This window comes from Magallana gigas, chromosome 4, assembly GCF_963853765.1.
Source record: "Magallana gigas chromosome 4, xbMagGiga1.1, whole genome shotgun sequence".
NCBI lineage: Eukaryota > Metazoa > Mollusca > Bivalvia > Ostreida > Ostreidae > Magallana > Magallana gigas.
The window spans coordinates 34,392,869-34,418,979 of NC_088856.1; the positions used below are offsets into that span (position 1 = coordinate 34,392,869).

General features: G+C 33.5%; 4 protein-coding genes across 6 annotated transcripts; 3 read left to right on the forward strand and 1 right to left on the reverse strand.

The window, feature by feature from the left end:
* Positions 1-64: 64 nt before the first annotated feature.
* On the reverse strand, positions 65-10,590 carry LOC105336404 (uncharacterized). 2 transcript variants are annotated; one of them, XM_066082210.1, is made up of 7 exons: positions 10,407-10,590; positions 10,039-10,101; positions 9,028-9,069; positions 8,677-8,715; positions 7,784-7,843; positions 6,846-6,938; positions 65-302 (listed from the first exon to the last, which is right to left on the reverse strand). In XM_066082210.1, the coding sequence occupies exons 1-7, from the start codon at positions 10,485-10,487 to the stop codon at positions 249-251; spliced, it is 432 nt and encodes a 143-aa protein (XP_065938282.1). In that variant the 5' UTR covers positions 10,488-10,590; the 3' UTR covers positions 65-248. The 2 variants fall into 2 exon arrangements, with proteins under 2 accessions (XP_065938282.1, XP_034307050.2); XM_034451159.2 differs by lacking the exon at positions 65-302 and adding an exon at positions 6,478-6,732 and having other exon boundaries at positions 10,407-10,584.
* LOC136269612 (uncharacterized) lies at positions 1,773-3,956 on the forward strand. Its single transcript, XM_066082204.1, has 4 exons — positions 1,773-1,932; positions 2,881-2,980; positions 3,284-3,459; positions 3,631-3,956. The coding sequence occupies exons 1-4, from the start codon at positions 1,881-1,883 to the stop codon at positions 3,795-3,797; spliced, it is 495 nt and encodes a 164-aa protein (XP_065938276.1). The 5' UTR covers positions 1,773-1,880; the 3' UTR covers positions 3,798-3,956.
* On the forward strand, positions 5,817-14,494 carry LOC117682782 (protein TonB). Of its 2 annotated transcripts, none has more exons than XM_066082206.1 (4): positions 5,817-5,938; positions 11,030-11,111; positions 13,725-13,897; positions 14,050-14,494. In XM_066082206.1, the coding sequence occupies exons 1-4, from the start codon at positions 5,884-5,886 to the stop codon at positions 14,214-14,216; spliced, it is 477 nt and encodes a 158-aa protein (XP_065938278.1). In that variant the 5' UTR covers positions 5,817-5,883; the 3' UTR covers positions 14,217-14,494. The 2 variants fall into 2 exon arrangements, with proteins under 2 accessions (XP_065938278.1, XP_065938279.1); XM_066082207.1 differs by lacking the exon at positions 5,817-5,938 and adding an exon at positions 8,765-8,792.
* A 794-nt stretch (positions 14,495-15,288) lies between these two features.
* LOC136269535 (uncharacterized) lies at positions 15,289-24,063 on the forward strand. The gene is made up of 4 exons (XM_066082209.1): positions 15,289-15,484; positions 20,830-20,908; positions 22,681-22,853; positions 23,876-24,063. The coding sequence occupies exons 1-4, from the start codon at positions 15,430-15,432 to the stop codon at positions 24,028-24,030; spliced, it is 462 nt and encodes a 153-aa protein (XP_065938281.1). The 5' UTR covers positions 15,289-15,429; the 3' UTR covers positions 24,031-24,063.
* The last annotated feature ends 2,048 nt before the right edge of the window (positions 24,064-26,111 follow it).

Consider the following 26,111-nt stretch of genomic DNA (forward strand, 5'->3'; position numbering starts at 1 on the left):
ATATATGTTGGAGTTACTCAAGGGAACAAATAAGAAACAACACAAACAAAGGTATTAGAAATTGTATTTGTTATAATTCAAGTTTTAAAAGAAAAAAATATACAAATCAGATAAAATTAACAAGGAAATATATCAAAGCTTGGTGTAAATGTAACATTCAAAAAAATAAATTTTGTTTATCAAAATAAAAATGTATTAATAAATCCAGTTTTAAAAAGTTCCGTGATATTATTATAATAATTAAAAAATCAAACTCCCAGGCAACAACAACAGAACTGCAGAGCTCTCTTAAAAACATTTTTCTGAAACAAGAAGAGGAATCAATAATAAGTATAATTATTTGAAAAACAAATATAAACATCTTAATGATAAAGTGTGTTATATTTGTTGCATCATGTATTCCATAGAGTACTTACTTTTTTTTCTCTTCATCAGTACTTTCTTCCCCCAATCAATGTTTGTAGCATTGAAGAATGCTGTTTTGATGTCAGCATCAGCAATTCTGTTTGCCTTGAAATGAAAAATGAATTTTGACATTGAAAAGAAGATAAGAAATCTTCCCAGCATGTAATATGAGAGAGAGAGAGAGAGAGAGAGAGAGAGAGAGAGAGAGAGAGAGAGATGTTTCATATTTTTTTCTCAATGTATATACTCTTCTATTAAAAACGAAACCATCTTTGATATACAATTTTTTCACCAAACCAATGGTTATGAAATTTTAGAAAATTGTTCATAAATTTTGTTTAAAAGGAAATCAACATACATGGCAGTGGGTAATAGTGAGAACTAAGTACACATGTACTCTTCATTAAATGGAGCAGTGACAAAAAAATCACATCAGAACAACTTCAAACAATCAAAAGATATCTTTAAAGGTCAAGATGTAGTAAATCAAAAAGGCCTACAGAATAATGAGATTCAAGATATAAATTTGTAATGGTGTGTCTTTTTGTGTAACAGATGTCTTTTACTCATGCCAGATGACAAGTTATTAGTGAGGGTCAGTCTGCTCTGCTAATTATCCCCAATTAGTCAATATAATTGTTCTGAGTTGTGCTCTAGCTTCTTAAAACATCAGACTCCGTATACGAGTTATCTCTGTCAGGTACAGAATTATTATTTGTTGTTTTGCCCTTCCAAGTTTAGTGAAGATAAAATTAGTTGTTACTTAGAAATGGCCCTCACCGGGTAACTGGTCTAAAACTTTAAGCTTTCTATAAACCTTAACCTCCTCCAACTCTAACAGTTAGGGCTCACCATCAGAGTCTCGAGCTCGATGCCAAGTTAAGGGACAATTACATTGGTATAAATTATTTTGAAATGTTGTCTGTTTGGGCTCTTGTTATTTTTATATTACCAATCCCTGATGCACCCGAAGGCACATGGGGCTAAGGATTTCCATTCCTTTCTGTTTTTGGCCCTCTTCTGCACCTCTCCCCAGGTCAGACTCACGTATTGGAGTCTTTAATTTTCAACAGTTCTTGTTCTTGATCAGTCTTTCCTCTTTTCCCATCTGGGGTCTAATCTTAGTGCCAGATTAACACATTCTTAATTCAATACTTGTTAAATCTAATTAGATTGAAACGTACAGATTTAAAAAAAAAAACACCTTGATTGTTAAGTTAACGTTCTATACGTTGATTCTACGTGTGGAATTTTCCATAGTAGATTCCTATACATACTTGATTGTTCATGTGTTGGTATTTACTTCCTTAATTTCAACTCTACGTCACCCGCTAACCACTGAATGACGTAGACATTTAAAGTAAGTCTTTCAGGTTTTTTTTACACACTTATTCAGCCGTGCCCTGGCAAATTTTTTTGAGGATTTAAAGCTATGCTTGACTTCTGTACAATAGTTTCATATTAAAATTTCTAAGATGTCTACAGAAAATATCACTGGAGTAATCATTTTGATTCTAACAAGTTGGAGTAAGTTAAAGTTTAATCATGATATTTTTTTTTTATTTTTTAATTCAATATCGTACGCGTACTACTGTTTTTATGTTGTTAGATAAGTACAAAAAGGTTGTAATTTTTATAAAAATTAATTTTGAGGGGGGATGTCATCCTTGTGCTTTCTGAATTGATGACTCAATGGATGATATATAAAAATACATTTTTTGGCGATAAATATGTTTAAGAGTTCATATTAATCGCTGTGGTCTGGTGCGATACTTTCTTTTTGCTTGCGATTTTTTTCGGGGAGAGGGGGGGAGTCCCTCTTAGAACGAAAATTAAAATAAAAACCAATGATATATAAGTGAATTTTTATCATCGCAAAAGAATATAAATTATTTGGAAATAAAAATTCAAACTGTAATTAATTCCACAACATCGAATGAGTTGTCGAGTAAACACCAAACTCAACAAAAGATTTGCAGAAAAAGGTCGTCAGATCAGAAGACGCCGTAATTGAACCACAAGCTGGATCTACACCCCTTGGAACAAATAACAATGCACTTGCTTATTATGGTATAGCATGTCGGGGATTTAGTGATTTAAATCAGGTATACACTGGTACCGATCATCCATTCGAAGGGCAATGTCACTTATAGAACACAACAAAGTCCATCGATACATGTTACAACGGGAACAAAGACGCGATCCTAGGCATTGTTAGCAAAGTTATACATAACCATAACCAAAGTTTTAAGAAGTCTAGCCCCCCCCCCCCTTTCAATTTGCTTCCGACGCCACTGAATTCCTTAAAACTATGCCACTCAAATAATCAAATCAATCTTTTTATTAGTACAGGAGTCTAAAGTTTTATCAATAATTTAAGATTAAGACCTATTTGAAATGTACAAATATAATGTACACCCTCGTGGGCCAATAGCAGCGGTGCAGTAGTTATAATCCGCCTATTTTCATTCACAGTTTGGCCGTGTGTTGATGGAGCGTACAGATCCTATAGATCCTACTACTCTTACAGATCCTACTACTACTATAGATACTACTACTACTCCCCATCATCATCGTAAGTACTGGCACGTCTCTGGTCCAGATACCATTAACTCATAAAACACCGAAGTCAAACGTTATATGGTTAATTTCACATTGACACAAATGTAAATAATAAGTTCAGTAGGTCAACCATTTAAATCAAATCTTACATTGTAGCTATGCACAAAAACATTGCATACACATCAAATGTATTTCTTAATTTCTATTTAAAAACAATATTATTTTTGTTTGACCAGTCCGTTCTAACTTTAGGGCCCGGTCTTCGTTGTTATTTTACGTCTTAATAGTGCTTGGTAATAACTTGACCTTGTTGTAGGGGGGCCGTGATTGGAGGGGTGGTTGCCGGGATCATCATATTTGCTGTCATCGTCACTGTCGTCGCCATCATCATCTGTAAACATGCCAACAGGGGGCGGACCCTGGTCCACCAGTCCGGCGGCACCACCGTCACCGCCGTGTCAAACACCAACAACAGCTTACCGCCACCCCCGGGTAGGACACAATGATTGTATCAAATGTGTTATTAGAGTTTGCAATTCAATTAAAACATGAACATTAATTTCTCCGATGAAGTTAACAAACAAATCTTTTATAAATTGTAGGGAAAGACTTTTTATATTGATATATTTTTTTTTCAACCTTTATAATTGATCATTATTGTAGCCAACAATGGATACTACCCGCCCCCGCCTCCCACCTACAGCAGCCCGAATTACCCTCCACCCACCTACAGCAATCCCGCCTATCCACCCCCGCAGGCTGGGGCGATGCCTGGGACAAGCGCATATGGTTCAACGTTCAGCGAGGCTCCGCCCCCGACCAAGTATTGACAACTATACTCCGTGTAAACACCGAATAAATACTCTGACCGCAATCAAAAGCATAGATCTTCTTGAATATATCATTTTCTTTACAATACATGTATTCAGTTTTACGAATACGTATGTAAGCAATTTCTTTTGTGAATAAACTGCATAATGTTTTTATAATGTTGCATAATGTTATCATTTAAGCTTTTCTAAAATTAATGCCCAATATTAATTTTTGTAAGTCAGCTTTTATTTAAAAAAAAAAAAAAGTAAATAATTTAGGCATTAAAACATCAGAGTGTTTTGGGAGGAGGAATTTCAAAGATTCTATAACCATCTGGTAACTGAAAATTTTGTTTGAATTATTTTCTCCGCTAAAGACATGCCGCTTGTCAGAGTATATTAATTTTTATTATATATTTTTTATTTGATTTTACTATTGTTTTATTGTTTTCTGATTGATGTTCTAATTTATTTTATGCGTTTTTATTATAATAAATATTAATACCAATCTATATTAGTTTCTTTTATAAGTACATTTGTTTAATGATCATTTTTAAACAAAAACATGGCACGAGCCTTGTATAAACACCTGTCACACCGGTGCTGCTGCTGCGTCCTTAAACAATGTAAAAACGCCAAGTAACACGCAATAATCTCCTACTGCGCCGCAACAACGCAACGACATCTGCATTTGTCGCGGCGGGACATTGAACATTGTAGAACGCCATGATGATGTCAGTGTGACCGCGTAGATTTTTCGGTGCTTGAGAATTCGTCTAGAACTGCATCGTTCGTGTGCAGTACGAACCGGGTGATGGAATGTTATCGTAAAGGGTATAAGGTATAAAGTTGTGGCGCGTTGTAGGCTGTAAGGTAAAAACGAAGGGTAGGTTTGTCGTATTCCCGAAGGTCCACCAGTATACAGTTCCAGAGAAACAACCAGGCAATTGATGCAGGATTCCACATTTATTGGACGAGACTCAACGATGGCGACATTATAACAATTTAACAGACAGACATGTTACAAACAAGTCGGATATGGCCAGTAGTGGCCTCCGGACTCAAGACTCTGGGTGAGTCGGACGTGGCCGAGGCTGGCCGCCGTATTCCAGACTGCCGATGAAATCACACACAGGGTCCGAAAAGTGTCAATCATTAATTAGATAAGTAACTTTGTAAGAAATAAACTGTGAGAAAATAGTATAATAAGATGTTAAATTTTAAAATTAAAGTCCGAAATAAAGTTATAATTAAACAGTGAATTTTGCACGGTGATATCAGACTCAAAGTCTCACAGGAAATGATGTGGCTGTTTCTTTTAGCTAACGTACTTAATATGTACATCAAAAGTAATTTAGAACTTAACTTACTTTTCATAATCAATTTATGAATTAGTTAAAAGTAAGATGTTAATATAAATAATAAAATGCTTTCTTTAATGATTCATGCGAGTTATGAAAGTGAAGTTCATTTACATTATCCGCTAACGCGGGTTATGTATTCTTTCTGCAATGTCGCTACCTTTATATTCCGAATGAATCATTAAATAAGCATTTTATTGTTTAAATAATAACTTGACAATGGTAGCAATGAATGGCAATGTATGCATAATATGCACACAATGATTAAATAAAGGGGGACGACTCCCGTGAAAAATAATCACATCAAAATCTGCAAATATCAATACTGACAGTTTTTCTTGAAATTTTATTAATGGGCAAGAATATTGTGTTCTTATTAACTACAGTTTTGTAAAATCCTGTATTCCACGCGCAACTTACCGTATATCATTGTCTGGACTATAAGACACTCATTAATAACTTACTTACATTCATTCTATGCATTATACTAATGAAATATATGTTACTTTTAGTATACAGAAAAATGGCAAATCTTCTTTCTATTCATTTTTCTGGTCGGAAGCAGAAGTTAATTCGAACATTTAAAAATGTGACCTTTGCATTAAAATTAGTGTTTATTCAAAAGTATGTGGACGACTGAGTATTATGGGACATTTACATACATATACAAAATCGGATTAAGGTGTTTGAAAAAGGATTGGAGTTGGAACTTGAAACAAGTTGAATCATTTCGCCACAATAAAATGGCGTCGAATTCAGCCCTATATCTGGGATTTTATTTTCTACTTCAATACTTAGGTAAGAAATTCGCAAACGACACGATAGTATTTTAATCTAATGCATCAGTTTCTATGAGTCCGTTTGATCATACATTTTGAAGACTATTGTTTGGGGTAAATCTAGATCTGTAATGAACGTGTTTCTATATAGGAATATATTCCATGGAAATCTCAACACATCGAGGATAGAATAGAGGGCGGTTCTATACACATGTAACAGCATTAAATGTTGCAATGATGTTTAGCTCAATTTGAATATTTTTTCTTAATATATCATAATTTGATAATTTCATGGGAAAAAGGGGAGAGGGGTGAAAGTCCCGGGGGTCTAGATTTTGAAATAAGTATTAACCAGAATAAAATCACAATTTGATCATATTCACTCCAAACGTTTTCGCCATTCCTGGATATTCAGGCAGTCATGCACACAAACACACATAAACACCCACCCACCCACACATATATATACATTTCATTAATTTCAAAAGTCTTATTGCTAAAATTTGACACAATATATGTTGGAGTTACTAAGGGAACAAAAAAGAAACAACACAAACAAAGGTATTAGAAATTGTATTTGTTATAATATAAGTTTTAAAAGAAAAAAAATATACAAATCAGATAAAATTAACAAGGCAATATATCAAAGCTTGGTGTAAATGTAACATTCAAAAAAATAAATTTTGTTTATCAAAATAAAAATGCATTAATAAATCCAGTTTTAAAAAGTTCAATCATATTATTATAATAATTAAAAAATCAAACTCCCAGGCAACAACAACAGAACTGCAGAGCTCTCTTAAAAACATTTTTCTGAAACAAGAAGAGGAATCAATAATTAGTATAATTATTTGAAAAAAAATATAAACATCTTAATGATAAAGTGTGTTACATTTGTTGCATCATGTATTCCGTAGAGTACTTACTTTTTTTCTCTTCATCAGTACCTTCTTCCCCCAGTCAATGTTTGTAGCATTGAAGAATGCTGTTTTGATGTCAGCATCAGCAATTCTGTTTGCCTTGAAATGAAAAATGAATTTTGACATTGAAAAGAAGATAAGAATGAATAGATCACAAATCTACCCAGCATGTAATGAGAGAGAGAGAGAGAGAGAGAGAGAGAGAGATGCTTCATATTTTTTTCTCAATGTATATACTCTTCAATTAAAAACGAAACTATCTGTGATAAACAATTTTTTCACCAAACCAATTGTCATAAATTTTTTAGAAAATTGTTCATAAATTTTGTTTAAAAGGAAATCAACATACGTGGCAGTGGGTAATAGTGAGAACTAAGTACACATGTACTCTTCATTAAATGGAGCAGTGACAAAAAAATCACATCAGAACAACTTCAAACATTCAAAAGATATCTTTAAAGGTCAAGATGTAGTAAATCAAAAAAGGCCTACAGAATAATGAGATTCCAGATATAAACTCTTTCAATGATGCTTCATAATAATATCTTTGTTTGATAGAAAGCACCTGAGTTTAATTTTGAAAAATTTTGAAAAATCATGTTTTAAGCTGTCATTTTTTATGAAATATATCTCGGAGATTTATTCATTTTTGAATAGTGAAATATATCTAGAATGCCTACAGTCTCTCCAAAATTGCAATACACAAGCTCTTGACCTTCCCATTAAAATAATGTCAAACTGAATATAGGTATTTGGTTTATTACTTTTCCAATGATTTGATAAAGAATGTCCAGAAATTGTTTCATTTACTACATACATGTACAAGCAGTACAGTATGTAAAAATTTTTATGAAATCAAATATGACGTCATAATAGTTCTATTACCAACAAGATTCTCTGAAATCATTTACCTTCAATACTTATATCAATATTACAAACCATACCTCAGGTCCATATAATAGCTCTTCTATGGAGACTTCAATGATATCATTAATAAATTCTCTCTGGAAAACAAAGCAAGAAATTCATAAATGATAAAAATGATGTCAACATTGAGTGTATAAATTAACATTTTGAATACAAACTTCCTACTCAACATGTTTTTGATTTCGAGTCCATGCGCGGATCTAGAGGGGGGGTCGGGGGGGTCCCGACCCCCCCCCCCCTGGAAAATAAAAATTTATTAAATTTACATAGTAAAATTATCGCGAAAATATGCCTCGGACCCCCCCTGGCAAACACAATTATCCTTCGGACCCCCCCCTGGAAAAAATTTCTGGATCCGCGCATGGAGTCAGTAGCTTTAATAAGAGAATGTCAGTGGTTCAAAATGTTTTTATAGAGAGTTAAATCAAAATAACTCAATGTACACAACCTTGGGCTAAGTCGTTCTGTTAAAGATCAAAGCATGACCTTTGGCTTAAGAGTAAACCAATATCCTGATGAATGGATTCATCAGATGGATTGATTCATTGATTCAGTGGATTCATTCATCTTTAAAATGAATGGATTTTAAGGGGTGAAGGGGCGTAGACCCTATGGAAAATTTTAAAGAAATCACCCCCCCCCCCCACACACAGACACACCAATACCTACCCCCCCCCCCCACACACACACACCCACACCTACCCCGCCCCACGCCCCCCACACACACACATACCAATACCTACCCCCCCCCCCCCAACACACCCCCCCACACACACACACACAACCACACCTACCACCTCCCCCCCAACCACCACCACACACACATACATACCTATCTCTTTAAGAAAAATGTTTCAGATCAATTCGCATGTTTTATATAAAGCTAGATGAATGGCAGATCTGTACTTACCAAAGCTTCCTCGTTGACAGGGACAGGGGGTCTGAGGGGCTGAAAAAACGAAACATGACTGATTACATGCAATACAGAAATTACCCCTCCCCAAAAGAACAGAATGAAATTAACAAGTTAAGATTTGTATCTAAAATATTTCATAGGGATCATGTAAGCCATCAAGTAAAACAATGTTCATACTGAATATATCCATAGAACATTTACTTTTATAGTTAGTTATTTTTAATCAAGAGCTCAAAACAGACAAGAATGAAATTATTACAATAGTAAAAATAAGATATGCCAATGAATTGTAGAACAGTTAGTAAATGACATTGTTCATTCCGTGTTCATAATCATGTAACAAACCTGTCCTCTGTCAATGAACATGGCTTTTGGCTGTACCAAAAACTGAAAAAAAATAATTTCAAAAGATTTATTATGTATAATTTTATATTAGAGAGAGAGAGAGAGAGAGAGAGAGAGAGAGAGAGAGAGAGAGAGTGTGTGTGTGTTCTATACACCCCTGCGAATGTGTTCGGAATGTTTTCTTTATCGTTGCTAAGTAAGTAATAAATCCAGAGGTGCTCGAATGAAAGTTCACGAGACTTCACCAATATTTGTTCACTTCCTGTGAAATTTCGAGCGGAAGTATAAGTGATCGGATAATATTCTCAAAATACGTAAGTACTGGTCGTTTTTCATATCATATCCTACTGTGATTTATGTTAAAACGGGAAAAGCTTTCAAGATGTATGTCTTATTTTACCATCTATCAGTTATTTATATTAAACGATAATATTCAGAACAGAGTTATCGTTCGTGTGCAAACACGTGTAGAGTGGTTGAAAATATAACCATTGGGTTGCTTAATAAATTCATAGCCATGTTTGATGCTTGCGGTGTGCAATACCATGTTTTAAAAAAAAATAATGGGTGTCTGTTTTGCATTAAAACTTAGTATATCGAGCCATTTTCAAGGTACATTCTGCATAAAATGGTATAGTCTGTTTCACTATTGATGTTATTACTAGGTCCGGCGCGGATCGAAAATTAATCCTCAGGAGGGATCTCTTTTAAGCATGTTAGTTGTTGCAACAGCAGACAAAAACTAATTTTTGTATGGTCACATTTCTTTCTAGAACACATTTTATTCACCAATTAATGAAGATAAAGTTTAAAATCAATAAACCTCTAGATTTTATATTTGACTACTATATTAAGAACCTAGATACATGAACTGTGAAATAGACTTTATACACGAGGTACGATTTTTACTGCGAAACTGAAATGGTCAAATAAAACCACGTGGTCTAAAATTTGAATGACAATAACATTCGCAGGGGTGCTATAGTAACAAAAAATTAGTTGTAAACTTACAAGCTCGACCTCAGCTTTAGTCATTTTTTTAGTCGGGTCCAGCTCACTGCAGTCAAGTTCAACCTAGTATTTAAAAAAAGTTTGTTGCATTATAGGCCTGAAAAAGCAGTTATTTTTTTACAGGCGTATGTATGTGTGTGATTGAAGTGGAGAGAGAGAGAGAGAAAGAGAAAGAGAGAGATCTAGACAGAGAGAGAATTAAAATAAAATATATTTCTTCATACATTGTAGCACTAGTAATAAGATAATTAACACTGTACTTTGGTATATATTGTATCTAGAAAGGTCAAATGATATTGGTGAGAAAATAGTAGAAGTGTATTAACATAACTTTGGATTGTAATTTCACAATGACATGATGTACTTACAAGTGAATGGTCCTCCGTATGCCGAGTGATCGGTCTACCGTAGGGTACGGACAACTGTGGATCCGGTCTCTGTTTCGGCATGATTCTTTTATTAAAATTCTGAGTGTATGGTAAATATACAACAAACCTCAGTCACTGCACAGGTCTCCAAGGTAGGAATATCTGTGACGTTGCTACAGTGACGTCACAAACTTCGATCCCGATGTATTATATATATGAACATATGAACCCGATGTTATTAAGGACAACGCAGGTAATAAATAATCAAAATCGACCAGAAACGCTCCGCATGTCACCAATTCTTATAAACATATATGTAAAAAAAAAAGGCGTGTTTCACTTGCCTAAAACATTAAGTGGCAAATGCATGGCATCTTTTCAGAGCTGGTAAATTGACTCGGTTTTTAATTTGCAATGCGATTTAAAATTTGCAATTTGCAATTTAAAATATACATTTTTGAAATGAAATTTTAATTTGTTATATAGTTTAAATTTCACAATTTGCAATGTAATCTGAAATCTAATATTTTCTATTTACTGGATTTTTCGTAATATCTGTTGATACCGTATACACGCGATTTATCCGTTTTTTTGCAATGTACATGTTTATCATCTGATTTCAGGCCATCATGTGACAGAGGCGGCCTACTGCTACTACTCCTCCTACTATGCCTACTATTACTGCTACTACTACTACTCCTACTAGTAAGTGTTTTACTAAATATCAGTCTCTCATTTCCAAAGACATATTTAAATATATACATCAACAGGATGCAAAACATTAAGTAATTTATTTATTATTTAACTCTCTAACTTTGCTTGATAAACTTAAATTGTAAAGGTTTATAAAGAAGATGGGTGAATAAGGCGCGTAAATTGCCAATATGGTGATAGATAAGATACTATAAAATTAAAATATGAACAAATCTCATAATTTCTTTCTAAATTATTGAAAACAATGAATATTTACCATTACATCGATTTATAACCTTTAAATATGTTAAATATTTAGAATATGCGTGTCAAAACCTCCAAAAAGTGTCATTTTTAGAACTTCAATGTCTTTTCTTTTATAGAGTCGGTCTGGGCTCCATATTTTTGCCGTAGTCTATATAAGGTTTTAAGGAAATCAGACCGATTTCAATCAACAAAAACATGGAGAGATGACCCACTATACATTAAAAATGTCATTCTGTATCCCAACAGTTTAACGTTTTAGAGAGATACCACAAGTTAGTAAATTCGTGGTTAAAGTTGCATTTAGCATTTCACAATGAAGTTTGTTGTGACTGAAATGGCTCAGTGGTTAGAGCACCAGGAATTAGCTAACATTATAGAGTTAGGGTTTTTAGGTTGTGGGTTCGATACCACCAAAACTTTAAAAAAAAAATCTTTCTTATCGTTTGTGAAAATATTCCAAACTGAATATGGTTAGAAATTATGCTTTTGTAAACTTGTAATATAACATCATCTAGTATAATTATTTGGTTGAAAAAAAAATTAATTTAAAATTGTTTTTCACGATAAAACCAAATGGGCATTTGCGCTATCTTGTTCCCCCATCTTCTTTACTTTGTAGATAGTTGTTACATTTACCTGGGGGGATTTTTCAAACAAGTTTTATTTACATTCGGACCATAATTGACGCTTGATAAAAAAGAAAAATCCCAAAGTGTCTGAAGCCTGGTGTACAAAAGGCCGTTGAGCTCATTTTCGTAGGTTAAAAAAAATATTTTTTTCGTGAATAAACTGTCGCGAATAAACGTGTAACTTTCGCGAATAAACACGTTATTTCTCGAATAAATGCGAAACTTTCGCGAATAATCGCGAAACTTTCGCAAATAAACGTGTTACTTTCGCGAATAAACACGTTTCTTTCGCGAATAATATTGTCATTTCATACATACCCCTATGAAGAAAAATGACTGAAAACAAACAATCATATCAATTTTACAAAAAAAATCTCATTATATAAAGATGTAAATGGATCAGATTAAACTTTATACAAATTGATATAAATTCAAACGTAGGAAATCTTTAAAATCTTAGTACTAATTTTCAAAGGATATAATGCATCGCGCTTCTCACATTCTCATAGGCGCTGCGATATAGAAGATGAGGCATCAACATATTTTAATTTTAACAATTTTATTTGGAATGAAAAGTTTTATTATAAGTATCATTTCTGAATTGAAAGAATATAATTGTTGAAAACGTTATAATATATGTTATATCGCCGCGACATAAATTAACGTCTAGTTTATTGTCAGAAAGATAAGTCAAGCTATGACTTTAAAGGGGCATGGTCACGATTTTGGTCAAATTTCATTTTTCTGTTTTTATTATTTGCAATGCTTTAGAAATGCATTTCTAATGATCAAATGAAATTTTGGTGCCAGTCGTTGAGTTTTAAGCAAGATACAGGGCTCACAATTCTTTCTCATTGCCTATTAAAAATGCCTTACTAAAGCATTGTAAATATTAAAATCGAAAAAATAATTTTTGACCAAAATCGTGACCATGCCCCTATAAATTTTTCAGCTATTGTTCAAATCTAGAAGCGTAAATTCGTCCTCTTAATTTTATAAGAAAAAGATAATTAATTAATGCCTGTTCGAACACAGGGTCGGCGAACAAATAAAAAATGATAAAATGATGCTCTAACTTATTATATACTTGGAACATATAACATCTAAAAATGATATGAAGTTTTATCAGATTTATCAATATCTATATGTAAAAGAGATAATTTTGTCGTCATAAATCAAAGTAACACGGATATCATAATAATAATGAATAATAATTATTTCATGATTGAAAACCAAAATAAGTTTTTTTCAATAGTATTTCTTCATAAGGGTTCTTGTATGAAATCACAATATTTATATAATGGTTTCGCGTTATATCGCGAAAGTTACGCTTTATATCGCGAAAGTTTCGCGTTATATTGCGAAAATTTCGGGTTTATTCGCGAAAGTTACGCGTTATATCGCGTAAGTTTCGTGTTCATGCGAAAAAAAAATTTACATACGAAAATGAGCTGAATGGGTTTTCGCACTGGTGAAATAACCGAGTGTATTCAAAATAATTTAATTGTTCTGTAGTATACCAACACGAATAAAATGAACAATATACGGAAATGTGTGTTATTTTTCAAATAAACTTAATTCTTAACATTTAAAAACTACATAATAATTATAGTTATTACATCTGTGTCAATATGAAACCAAAACTCTAAGATTAGGAAGAAGTGCATATATATGGTTTACTAGTATCTGATTGTGTTACTCTTTACATAACGGTGATATTTACTTACAGCTTTGAGGGCGGGTCGATCGCCGGGATTGTAATTGGAGTAATCATTGTGATTGCTATTATAATGGTGGTTATAGTCATTGTAAAGAAGAAACACTCAGCTAGGGCCCACAGGATCCACGGCGGCACCGTCGTCACCACAGTCCACGCACCACCGCCCCCTCAACCGCAGCCAGGTCAGCGCCACCTAGTGCCGCTTCTCTTCGTCATGAATACTGTTAATGTGAATCCTGATTAAAGTTTCACAAATATAAGTACTTAAGTGCATATATTTGTGTATTGTACACAATATTACAACAAGTACTTAATATAATTCATTTTATTGTAGGGGCATATGGATATGGTGGTCCCGGAATGGCCCCACAATACAACCAGAATCCCGCCTATCCTCCCCCGGGCGGCAGTTACCCACCCCCGCCACCTCCGGGAGGCAGCTACCCGCCACCCCCAGGAGGAAGCTTCCCGCCACCGAGTTACCCTCCACCCAAATATTAGAGACAGTCCGATAGACCGGATGTTATTGTTACCATGTGCCCGTGGAAATTCTTGTTGCTGTGATTTGTACCTAAACACTTTATTATGAAGTATCATGTTGCTGAATACGACTTTGTTATAGTCAAATCTTGTGATTCTATTACTTTATGAGTGAAAAGTCACGGTGGTTAACCTGCATGGTTAAAATGTTGCAGTTCCAGCTGTAATAATAATATATCACAATGGTAATTGCTTGCATTCTCAGACAATGTACAAATAAATGATTAATGATATTGGTAGCAAGTTCTGTGACGATGCTATCGCCTTGTAGATATATTTTAGTAATTACAATTTCCATCTAAATCTTGTGAATGACATAATAATACATTTATTTAAAGATCATTGCTACTGGCAAAACTTCAAACGTATGAATTGACATAAATTTGAAACATTATGAATAAAAAAAAATTAAGGTATTAAAGACTTAAAAATTTGATATAACATGCATGTGAATTGAACTTATTTGAAATCTTAAATCTCATTGCAACATTAATGGCCACATTTCTTTTGTTTTTTTTTCTGGTTGGTTTTTAAACATATATGCAATACTATTTCATATAAAAGGAATATATACAAAATATATAAAAGTAATACAGTACAGTAAATATTTACAAAATATGTACATGGGGCATAAAATGCTGTAACATTATGACGATTTACTGGTTTTATGGGTCTGAATACCAAAAGTCCGACTGTTTTAAAATAATTTTGTTTTTTCTGTGTCATCTAAGAATTTTAAAGATATATAAAGATTACACACTTAACAAAAAATATGCTGCCTTTAGAAAGAAAGATAGTGATGACCTAGAGATGATAAAATATGCACTTTTTCAATATATTTTGGGAGGAAAACAAACAGTCCATAGATATGACGATGTGGTTTTAAATACTTCTTTACATTGTAGATATCACATACACAGAGTAAGTGTCCAGTGGCTCACTGGGTACGATAAATTCCTGTTTTGGGTTCGAATCCTGTTGGTGCTATATAGACATGTGATTCTATCACTTTATTTAAATGTATAATCTGTGTGGGGTTTTTTAAAAGTTAGTGGGGCGTATGGGGATTACGAGACAATTACAATAAAAATGGGATTAAAGTGTTTTAAAAAAGATTAAGTTTGGAATTGGAAACGAGTTGAATCACTTTCTGTTTAGCTTCGCTGCAGTTAAAATGCTGTCAAATTCAGCCTTATATTTGGGATTGCTCACTTTATTTCAATATTTGGGTAAGCAAACTTTTGTACTTTTTACGAGGCACAGTATTATCAATTTTACTTAAATTTTTAACAAATTTGTAACCACGGAAAAATCCGGGTTTCAGCGACTTGCAGTGAGTTATGGCACAATACGAGTGTTAATCTATAAATTTCAATGTCTAGAATTGTTAGTTCTGCTTAATTTTCTTCACCAAACGTAGAAACGAATTCAGAATTCAAAGATCGAACCATGTTTACAGAAGTGGTAATATACTTGTAAAAGTTATTTCTTTATCAGTTAATTCTGGTTGTAACGCGCTTTCTGATTGGCTAAAAAAAATTATTTTATATGGTATAAAGAATGTTGCCTACGTCATAGTAAGACTAACGTCAAAAACGTATCAATACGCCTGACGTTACGTTTGAATTTTGTACAATTTTACGTCATTTTAAAGGTCAAATCATCATTTTTATCTACAATGAAGAATAAAAAAATTAAATTATAAGCAATGAATTCAATATTTATTAGTTTTATACGATATCAAATGGTTTGAAACAATTTACGCGTAAACTGCCCCAAAACCATTTAATATCGTATACAACAATTAAATATTGAATTCGTTCCTTAAATAATACACTTAATTAATTGACTAGCTATTTATTGCTAGCGCACTCGAGCGCTAGCAACTACGTTAGTCTTTTTCACTGGAAGACGCATGCTCGACTTCATAGTAGGGGATTCTGGGAACATTGTTCTACTATAGATAAATTGTACAATGTGAGTTTCGTTTTATCATCTACACATGATCTGAAGTTTTGTGATTTATTGTAAATGTCAAAAAGTAACAGTAGCTTAGGTCTTATAATGTAAAATTATTTTAAATATAATAATAAATAGCTAGTTTTATCTTAACTATCTTTAAGCTCGGAAAACAACCTCGAATATGTTTTCTGAGCTTGCTGGAAAGGCCCGAGAAGATACGATGGCTACAAAACAGTACCAATAGTTCTACTGATCTTGAAAAATGTTCACCTCAAAATTTAAATTACACCAGATACATAATGATTAGAGTACAGTCAATGAGCTACATCATGTATGTCATTGCCGATGTGAAGCCCACTCTAGATTCACAACCCCACTCCAGTACACCACTGTATTCTTCTATTGATAATTAATCGATTCAGAAATTTAAACCAATGATTTAGAAATCTGTATCTGTGTTTTATGATTGCTACAGCGCTGGCTCACCAATCTTTGAAAAAGATAAGCTTGTATACATGAAAGTCGGTCATGTGATAAAATCTCATTAAGCCGAGGGCTATATTGTATAATTATTGCTGTTGTTGATTGATGAAAAAAAACTAACAATAACTTGTTTTATTATATGATTCAACGACGAATAGTATTGATACAGACATCAAATTGAGTGTAATTTGAAGCCATAGCCAAAAACATGAGAAACGCGATATTTCATTGGACGAATTATTTTTAGTCCAATGTAGAGGAAATCAACTCCTATGTCACGTGCAGGTGAATAAGGGATATAATAAAACGGTTTACGTATACACGTGACTACGTATATCGCTATAACGTTATTATGGTCTTTATTTTGGTTTCGGTATATTACAACGCAATATCATAAGTTGATATGCATCAACAAACGATCAAAGTTTGATAGTTGATCGGTTTTTAATTTTTTTTTTTAAATTTCGAAATGACACTGATTTTATTCATTAACCTGGAACCAATACTTTTTAGACGGTGGCTATAAATAGCCACGGTCTATTGCTACGGTCCTGACCGGAAGAGTATTTCTCACAGGGACCCTAGCGGATAACGAACGATAACTCTGTTAGGTACATGTATGCAGTGTTATACAGACAATGTTTTATCTACGTGTCGATTTCAGTATGAGAACTAATTTTAATCTTATCAGATATTTTAGCATTATAGCTGCTAATTATTTTGTACATACATTTAAATAATGTTTGAAATTGTGTTTTCCGTTACCCTGTCTGTTTACCATGTTTACGCGGTATTAATAATTTAAGCACCAACTGCCAGTTTTGACGTTTAACTCTGTATCAGGACTGCATAAACTATATCACTGCGATAATTGGTCACAATTGGTCACAATAATTGCTTCTTGTTTTTTTAAATAATTGTCAGAAACACACTATTTAAATTTGTTTGCCATTTCATATTTCAGCAATTATACTTCATCGATAAATTCAGCCATTTTCAACGCATTAGTTTTAGTTGAGCAGTATATTTTTGCTGTTGTAGCTTATTCCAAAGAATTCACAACAGATACTGACAATGAATATTACATAAATTACATTTTATTGAACTTCAACCGTCAAGTGTGCATGTGTTTTCAAACACACAAAAACTTTAAATTTACGTAACATAAATGTGTTTAATTTTCGACTGACCTGTGATTTACAATGTACCTTATTTTGTACCTCACTCAGTCTGTAGAAACATTAATTTTATTACAGGTACCTCGATATTCATCAGACAATATTTACTGCAGATGTTGACGCTTTACTTGCTGCTGACTTTCTCTCAAACACGCTAATCGACGTCGGATTGTAAAATTCACGTGCAAATCGAGTCGCCATTTTAAATGTATATAAACTACATTTTACGATGTTTCAAAGATTTTTAGTTCAGATTTTTTCTACATATGCGTCTTATGGATTTCACGGCGTGTCAGCTCGTGTATCTCTAATTTGCAGCAAACGCTAGCTTTTTGTGAGAAAAAACATGCGATATTCCAAATACATTTATGGTACATTGTGAACGGTAATGTAAGACATAATAATTTTGTTAACTAAACAGTTTCTGTCGAATTTGTTCACAATGAACTGAATAACGCAATTCGATGAGCGAAGTACAGATAGTGACTTTAATTCATATGCGCCCGTCCCTGCTAAATGTATTAGAGAATCTTTTCTTTGGTTTGGGGGCATTTTTTTCACTAACAGATAACATTATTTACATTTGTACGTAAACATCGCCCCGTTTGTTCTCAAATAATTTTTAACTCGCGAGTACAACTCTATAATGAACTTTCTTCGACATTTGTTTCCAAGTGTTAGCATCATTTTTTCAGCGACTCGCAATTGAAATACACACCGGTTAGAAAGTGTCATCACTTTACGCAATGCTACATCGGCCGTAGCGTATACATCCATGCTATATTTGCGATAAATAATGAAACATGAAGACAAAAAAAAATGTGCTTCATAGATGACTGTAGAATTCTGCTGAGCTACAGAACTATAGCTTCCCGAAAATATTGCCGGGATTTGCGAACCCTAGATCTAATGTCCAGTACATGCAAAGAATAAAATTAAAGAGAATGGGTGAATAAGGCGTGTAAAATGCCCATATGAGGAATGACTAGATACGGCAAAATTAAAAATATAATTAAATCTGATACTTTTTAAAAAAAGATAATTAAAAACAATGTATATTTAACGTAACATCGGGTTGTAATCTTTAAATATTTTAAATACTTGCAAAATATTGATTTAAACTGGCGTATGAGTGTCAAAACCTCCTAATAGTATAATTTTTATAACTTCAATGCATTTTCTTACATAGAGTGGGTCTGAGCTCAATATTTTTTTTTTACAGTCTAAATGTGGTTTATTGGATTTTAAACCGATTTTACTTAACAAAAATGTGGAGAGATGACTTACTACAGTTCAAAAATGTCATTTTGTAGCTCAACAATTGAACGTTTTAGAAATATAATACAAGTCCGTAAATTCGTGGTCATAGTCTCATATAGCATGTACACAACACACTTTGTTGTGAATGAAATGGCTCAGTGGTTAGAGCACCATGGCCAGCCATAAGGAAACTTTATAGAACTTGGAGTTTTCGGTTGTGGGTTCGATACCACCAAAACTTAAAGATTTATTATTTTTTTCTTACCTTTTTGAAATATTTCAAACTGAATATAGTTAGAAATTACCATTTTGTAAACTTGTATAATAACATATCAAATATATTTAATTGAAAAAATGCTTTTGAAATTGTATTCTACGACTAAACCAAATGGGCAGTTGCACCATCTTATACCCCCATGTTCTTTATATACACAGCTGTACGGTCAGAAAAACGTGCGTTCAAGTTGAATTTTTTTTGTTTGGTGTTTTTAAAAACTTATTTTGTATAATTAATCAATATTTGTTGTAAGTTTACTAGAAAAGTTTAATGTAGCAAGTAACTTATGCGTGTTAAAGTGTACCGGGAAGCGATAAAATATAGCATGTGACTTTCCCGAATTCATTCAAATGATTTGAATAAATCTATTTCTAAATACAATAGAACAAATGTTTAAAACGTTGATAAATGAAACTGCCGCGACTGAACGTTGTATGATATTTTTTAAAATTTTCATTCACTTTCGTTGTGAGCAAATGGAAATAATCCACTAAAGTCGAAGATAAAATTATATTGATTTACTCTTCTGTTTCATGATGACGTGCATTCCAAAAGCAATACCAGTTTTATCAAACAGGTTCTTGTAAACCCATTCCGTTTTCTTTACACCTAAATGTATTAACTGACTATGAGGAAAAAATCAAATGTGATGGTCCACAAGACTGCAACTTTTTCCCCGTGAAGAAATTGAGGGAAAATACTGTCGAGAGGGACAATTAAAATACTATATGTATGCCCAAATAGTTAGTAAAAATAAGTATTTTATCATGCCAAAGCTTTATTTGTTCTCGTTACTTGAGAAATCTACAATATATTTAAAGCACAATAGTCCAATCCACACTTTTCAAAAGTTGTTCCCCTTTGCGGGGTCAACCCAAAGGTCAAAAGGGAAAAAACCAAAATTCCCCTTCTTCAAACAATCAAATATTTGGGCGAACTGTGATGAAATCTCTTTGGATTTGATTTATTCATTTAATATGTGGTGGCAACCCACATATTTAATGAGTCATTCAAACGGGGTTTTAATGTCAACTGATATAGATACAAACATATTGATACAAAATACAAACTTCTATACGACAAAGACTACTGTGATAAATCTTTGGGTTTTCCCCAAAAGATGACGACCAAGAGACACAGCATTTGTAAAGTGTAGATTGAGATCACAGCTACGATTTCCACAGAATTATCCATGTAGGAAACTCACGACCAGTTGTGCGAGTAAGCGTTAAGTATTAGTGCATGTATGCGATACTGGCCGCGGTTTTCGACAAAAATAATTATCATACATCACTCATTGTTACATGTAATATGCCACTTTCAAACGACACCACCGTCTAACAGTACTTTCAGTACTTTGATTCTGTATTGTTTGCCAATAAAGCCTGTCAGTAAGTATATGATCTGATTTCAGGCCACCACGTGACAGAGGCGGCTTACTGCTTCTACTCCTACTACTATGCCTACTATTACTGCTACTACTACTCCTACTAGTAAGTGTTTTGTACTGTTCAATGACTGGATTTCTAAAATAACTTTACTACCATTAACACTTTTTCTCATTGTAAGTCCTTTGTAGTATACACTCATTAGGCCTTTATATAAACCGGTTTTCTTACTTTTTGTCCTATAGTCGGTCCCAAGATGTTTATGCAGCACATTTGGACGATTTTTAATTAAAATACACATACCTCTGAAAGAAGTGCCATTGAAATTGATGAAAGGAAAATTTTCCAAGAAAACTTCATTCACACATTATCATTTTTTCCTCGTAAAAATTCACAGGATCGAAAACAGATTTGCTACGGAGATTTATAATAATGGGGAATGTTGACATCTTTTCTCCATTCGGAAGTCACTCAGAATACCTCGCACAATTTTTCAATGTTTTCATCCGGGTACCTTCATCTCTTAAGCAATAGAAAATCCCCGTAGACTTTTTACTTTTTAGCCGCGTATTGAAACCCGACAAGCTAGAGGGGACGTTTCAAAAGGAAATTCTTGGGATTTTTTTTCATACTATGGAATGAACCTCGTCTGAACCAAGAGGTATTTATAAATATCGAATAATTTAAGAATATATGCGGCAAAAATATCTTGGGACAGACTTTAATTGTACATTGTAAGTACTTTTTATCGTTCGATGATTTAACTATATTTACTACTGCTACAATTACTCTGACTAGTGATTATTCATTTGTGCTGCACAATATTTTAATTTCTTCGTACTTTCAATGCTACTTCTTCTATCAATTCTTCAAATTGTTGGGTTCAAATCAATTTGAATAAGTTTTACATATCGTTACCGATCGATCACGTGACGATTGTTGGGTCACGTAATCATCTTGTATATGATCTATATCCCGGTCACATTACAAGCACGGTCAAAGTGTAGTACAAAATTGGATAAGCTTAATAAAGCAATTATTTCAGGACTACTGATTAGGGAACTGTAATTTAAACAAATTTTATTGAATAAATTTAATAAGATTGGACTACAGGCATAGCCAACGTATATCCTCTCCTTGCATAGAAGATCAAGTTACATCAATTTTCATAAGTATATAGGATAGTACACATATCGATCTATAATCATGCATTTGAATAATATATTTGAATAATAACATACATATATTATTTGTGAAATATAGAGCTATAGTAATATATTGGGGAACTGTAGCTTTTGGTCCAGTGGTTATATCTAGGTCTATGTATGGCATGATTTCATTCATGTGTTCGAATATATTTCGCGTTACCTCAGAATGTTGGTCGCTAATATGAAGAATAGGCGTCAGAACCGGGCGTGTGTGTGTGTGGGGGGGGGGGGGGAGGAGGACAAGGGGGCCTAACCCCCCCCCCCCCCCCCCCCCCCCGACCCTTACAACAATTTTACAAAGTAATACTGAACATAAAAAGAATTTTTTTTTGCTTGTCAACTTTCAATGCTTCCGACGCCACAGGCACAGTGAAGAATTTTACATGATAGGGGACTTATCTATAGACTGTAGCGAATTTTTTTCGCCCATAAAATGTTGTGTATTAACAGTAATATAATGTTGTAAGTGTAATAAAAGAAGCGCTAGTGAGCAGCGATTCATCCCCCCCCCCCCCTTCTCGATTTACGGACTCCGACAACATTCATTGTCCTTCTCTGTCATTTTCCCCAACTAGGCTTATAATAATTGTAGATTACCAGATGACGGTCACATTGTGTGTCTATTATTTATTGGACAAACGTTTTACATAACTGTGATGTTACTTGTAGCTCTAGCGAGGGGTCGATCGCCGGGTTTGTCTTTGGGGGCATCGTTGTGGTAGTAGTTATCGTAGTGGTCATAATCATCATCAAGAAGAAGCATGTGGGCAGGGCTGGCAGGATCCACAACGAACAGACCGCCACCACTGTCACCACCGTCTACGCACCACAGCCGCAGCCAGGTCAGCACCACATAACGTCACTTCTCTCTACTATTTTGAATACTCACTAGAATTTGACCCGTGCATGCACGGGTTGACATTGCATATGATATCGGACATTTACGAAATAGATACATCGACACAACGTATTGTTGACATTTACACAACTGAGCTTTAAGTCTACAATAATGCTATTAATTTTACTACACTCTAGTTAGAATATATTAACTGTGTCTCGAAACAGACCTTCACCACAGATAGAACTTGCAGAACCGCTCCGAAACGATTTTGGAGAAAATTAATGAAGCTGCATTGAAAAATAAGTTTTTTTATTCATAACAAACCATTTTGAGGCTGTAAATGTAAATACCTTTCATCTAAAAATTTATTTCATAATAATGAAGAATTCAACACTTTTTAACCAACGTTTTCTACTCGCTTCGAATTTACACACCATGTTGACATTCGGAACTTACAGGATATTTCATATTAAATGTTAGAGTTAGAGTTATCTCCCGTATTTCCTCTGATGTACAGAATAAATGAAAATTTACACGTATTTGTGATATCGTTTCTGAGAGTATCCATGCAAATGTAATTTTGTGAATACATAAACTAAAGAGCCTCCCGTGATTTAGCGTGAATATAATGCATGCGCAATATTGTAAAATCCAAAAAATCCAGATGGTTTCCAGATTTTTTTAATAGGAATTTTCGTTGATTTTTAATTAGCAAAGCTTGACTGATGAAAAAATAAAAACAAACTGGTAATCTGCAGGTACCAATGATGTTTAAAATGTATAAAACAAAAGACAATACTTTTCCGATTTCTAGGTATTAAAGCCCAAAAATTCGAGTCTATTATTTTAATATAGAAGTATAGATATAACTTCTATAAATCAAATAAAATATTTATAAAAAAGGATATATCATTATAAAACTACAAACATTCAAATCAGTTAAAACACAAAATGTTTATAATATCAAGTATACTGACAGGCATCACATACATGTTGTAGTAATTATCGTTTAACTATTTGCAGGATATGGTGGCCCCGGAATGGCCCCACAGTACAACCAGAACCCCGCCTACCCTCCACCGGGCGGCAGTTACCCACCCCCACCACCCCCGGGAGGCAGCTACCCACCCCCGGGAGGAAGCTATCCACCCCCAGGAGGAAGCTGTTTGTCGTTATAACATACATGTATGTTGTTGAAATAAAGCAAAAAATAAAAAAAATGCAGTGTTTTTACTTTGGTTGCTATAACCACTGTCGTGTATCCGCGCCGGTAGTGACATGTTTGGATAACGTGAAAATGGCGTATCCATTGCAAAAACAATGAGTGTTGTGTTCTTTTTCCTATCGACAATGAGGTAAATATTAATTAAAACATCGTAATAGTCGTTCATATTTTTCTTACGGTTTTGCAGTTTAAAAAAGTGAGTGTTTTTTTGTTCATCGTAAATAAAAACGACTTATTTGTAGGAATATCAATCGTTAACGTGTCATTTTAATGCTAAAACCAAGATCTATTTCGAGATAACAAAGATAATATAACACATACCAGAAATCTGAAGCAGCCAAAATTAATTTGAAAGATTACTCTAACCAAATGAAATCATTTCAATATATTTTTAATACACTAATATGTATAAAAATAGCAGTAACTTTATGCATTTGCTAAATAAAAAGTACGGTTTGGATTAACGAATTATTCCGGTTTGGATGCTAAAATATAAATTGTGCAAATGGTACGGTTTGAACAATTTTAAGATAAAGCATTTTTGATATTTTAGACAAAAATGGAACAGTTTGCCTTTTATCGGTGTGCAACTGTGTGTCTGCTATATATATAAGTCATATTTACTCTGTTGTTAAAAATAGTTGGTCCAAAAGTGATGACGAGACCTGAGTAAACGTCGCCATTTTACATGTACATTTACATTTAATCATAATTCTCACCAGAAAACCAAAACGATAAATATGTATCTTTGTATATTACTGATCAAGAGGTTTTGTTGATTTTTTCAATTAATAAACTAAAAAATTAAAATTGATTACACAATATACCGGTATTTTACATTGCTCTGGTTTCATCCAATGAATATTGCAATTCTGTTCATAATTTGGTACATGTAAAATAAAACAATGAACATGTAGGTTAAAATCCATAACCAATATTTAGTTCTTTTGTACTACAATGACAAAATTATGGAAGTTAATGCTTACGAAAAGGACATATGCACCTAAGTACAGTGCATGCGCAGAAAGTGAACGTATAATATAATTTACAACATCATAATTGAGTTCATTGAAAAGTAAAATGCTTTCTTTGGTGACTCATGCGGGAAATAAAGGTGGCGATACTGCAGAAAAATACAAAACCCGCGTTAGGATTTAACATGAAAGTATAATAATAAAAATTTCATATTTAAAAATTTGCCAAAGCGCAGTTTTATGGCTGTTGCAAATCTAAAAAGTTGTTTGGAAACGTTTCAATTATTAATTTAAAAAATTAGACAAGTGTATATGATGTTTTGTAAATTAGATACTCTTTATTACATACATAGTAATAAATACATGTTTTTGGCATATGTGATAAAGATGACTTCACACAACTCGTATCGGCCTCCGTGGCTGATACAGGTTATCAGCCCTAGGGCTGATACGGATCCGTATCACACCCCATGAAGAACTCGTCTGCCTTTTTCGTGCTGGCATTTGTGCATTTTTACAGACTAAAAACAAACAATTGTCACAGTCGACATTTTTAAGTTCAATTGAAAACTTCAAATGGTTGCAAATGTTTTGGAGCAGTTCACTTTTAAAGCCTGAGAAAATTCCACTTCTGTATTTCTATGTTTGATAAAACAATTAGATCACATATTTTTATTTGTTATACTTTCATGTTAAATACTGAAATCTGATTGGTTAAGACGCAGTTAATAATATTTACTATTATACTCAGCGTTAGCAACGCACTTGGCAACGGGTAACATTAAAAAATGTTACATGCGCGAAAATTATGCGCGTACGGTTCGCTGTAGAATTCACGTTATTCCTATATAAAAGCAGTAAAATTTTCTTTAAAATTTAAAAAAAGACATTCAGTATAACAAAATAAATAGTGCCTGTTTGGGAGGATAACAGTTGAAATTGACACCCCTCGAAAACCATTGTCAACCGCTTCGCGTCGGTTGACAATGGTTTTCTCGGGGTGTCAATTTCAACTGTTACCCTCCCAAACAGGCACTATTTATATAATAACATACAGATG

Excerpts from the sequence above, each read along its gene's own strand:
- LOC136269612 (XM_066082204.1), top strand. The coding sequence starts at position 1,881 with ATGTCTACAGAAAATATCACTGGAGTAATCATTTTGATTCTAACAAGT. Across the intron at positions 2,981-3,283 it reads TACTACTCCCCATCATCATC|GGGGGCCGTGATTGGAGGGG; the intron begins GTAAGTACTGGC and ends ACCTTGTTGTAG. Across the intron at positions 3,460-3,630 it reads CAGCTTACCGCCACCCCCGG|CCAACAATGGATACTACCCG; the intron begins GTAGGACACAAT and ends TCATTATTGTAG.
- LOC136269535 (XM_066082209.1), top strand. The coding sequence starts at position 15,430 with ATGCTGTCAAATTCAGCCTTATATTTGGGATTGCTCACTTTATTTCAA. Across the intron at positions 15,485-20,829 it reads CACTTTATTTCAATATTTGG|GCCACCACGTGACAGAGGCG; the intron begins GTAAGCAAACTT and ends ATCTGATTTCAG. Across the intron at positions 20,909-22,680 it reads TGCTACTACTACTCCTACTA|CTCTAGCGAGGGGTCGATCG; the intron begins GTAAGTGTTTTG and ends TGTTACTTGTAG.
- LOC105336404 (XM_066082210.1), bottom strand. The coding sequence starts at position 10,487 with ATGCCGAAACAGAGACCGGATCCACAGTTGTCCGTACCCTACGGTAGA. Across the intron at positions 10,102-10,406 it reads ATACGGAGGACCATTCACTT|GTTGAACTTGACTGCAGTGA; the intron begins GTAAGTACATCA and ends TTTAAATACTAG. Across the intron at positions 7,844-8,676 it reads CTGTCAACGAGGAAGCTTTG|AGAGAATTTATTAATGATAT; the intron begins GTAAGTACAGAT and ends TTTGTTTTCCAG.
- LOC117682782 (XM_066082206.1), top strand. The coding sequence starts at position 5,884 with ATGGCGTCGAATTCAGCCCTATATCTGGGATTTTATTTTCTACTTCAA. Across the intron at positions 11,112-13,724 it reads TACTACTACTACTCCTACTA|CTTTGAGGGCGGGTCGATCG; the intron begins GTAAGTGTTTTA and ends ATTTACTTACAG. Across the intron at positions 13,898-14,049 it reads GCCCCCTCAACCGCAGCCAG|GGGCATATGGATATGGTGGT; the intron begins GTCAGCGCCACC and ends ATTTTATTGTAG.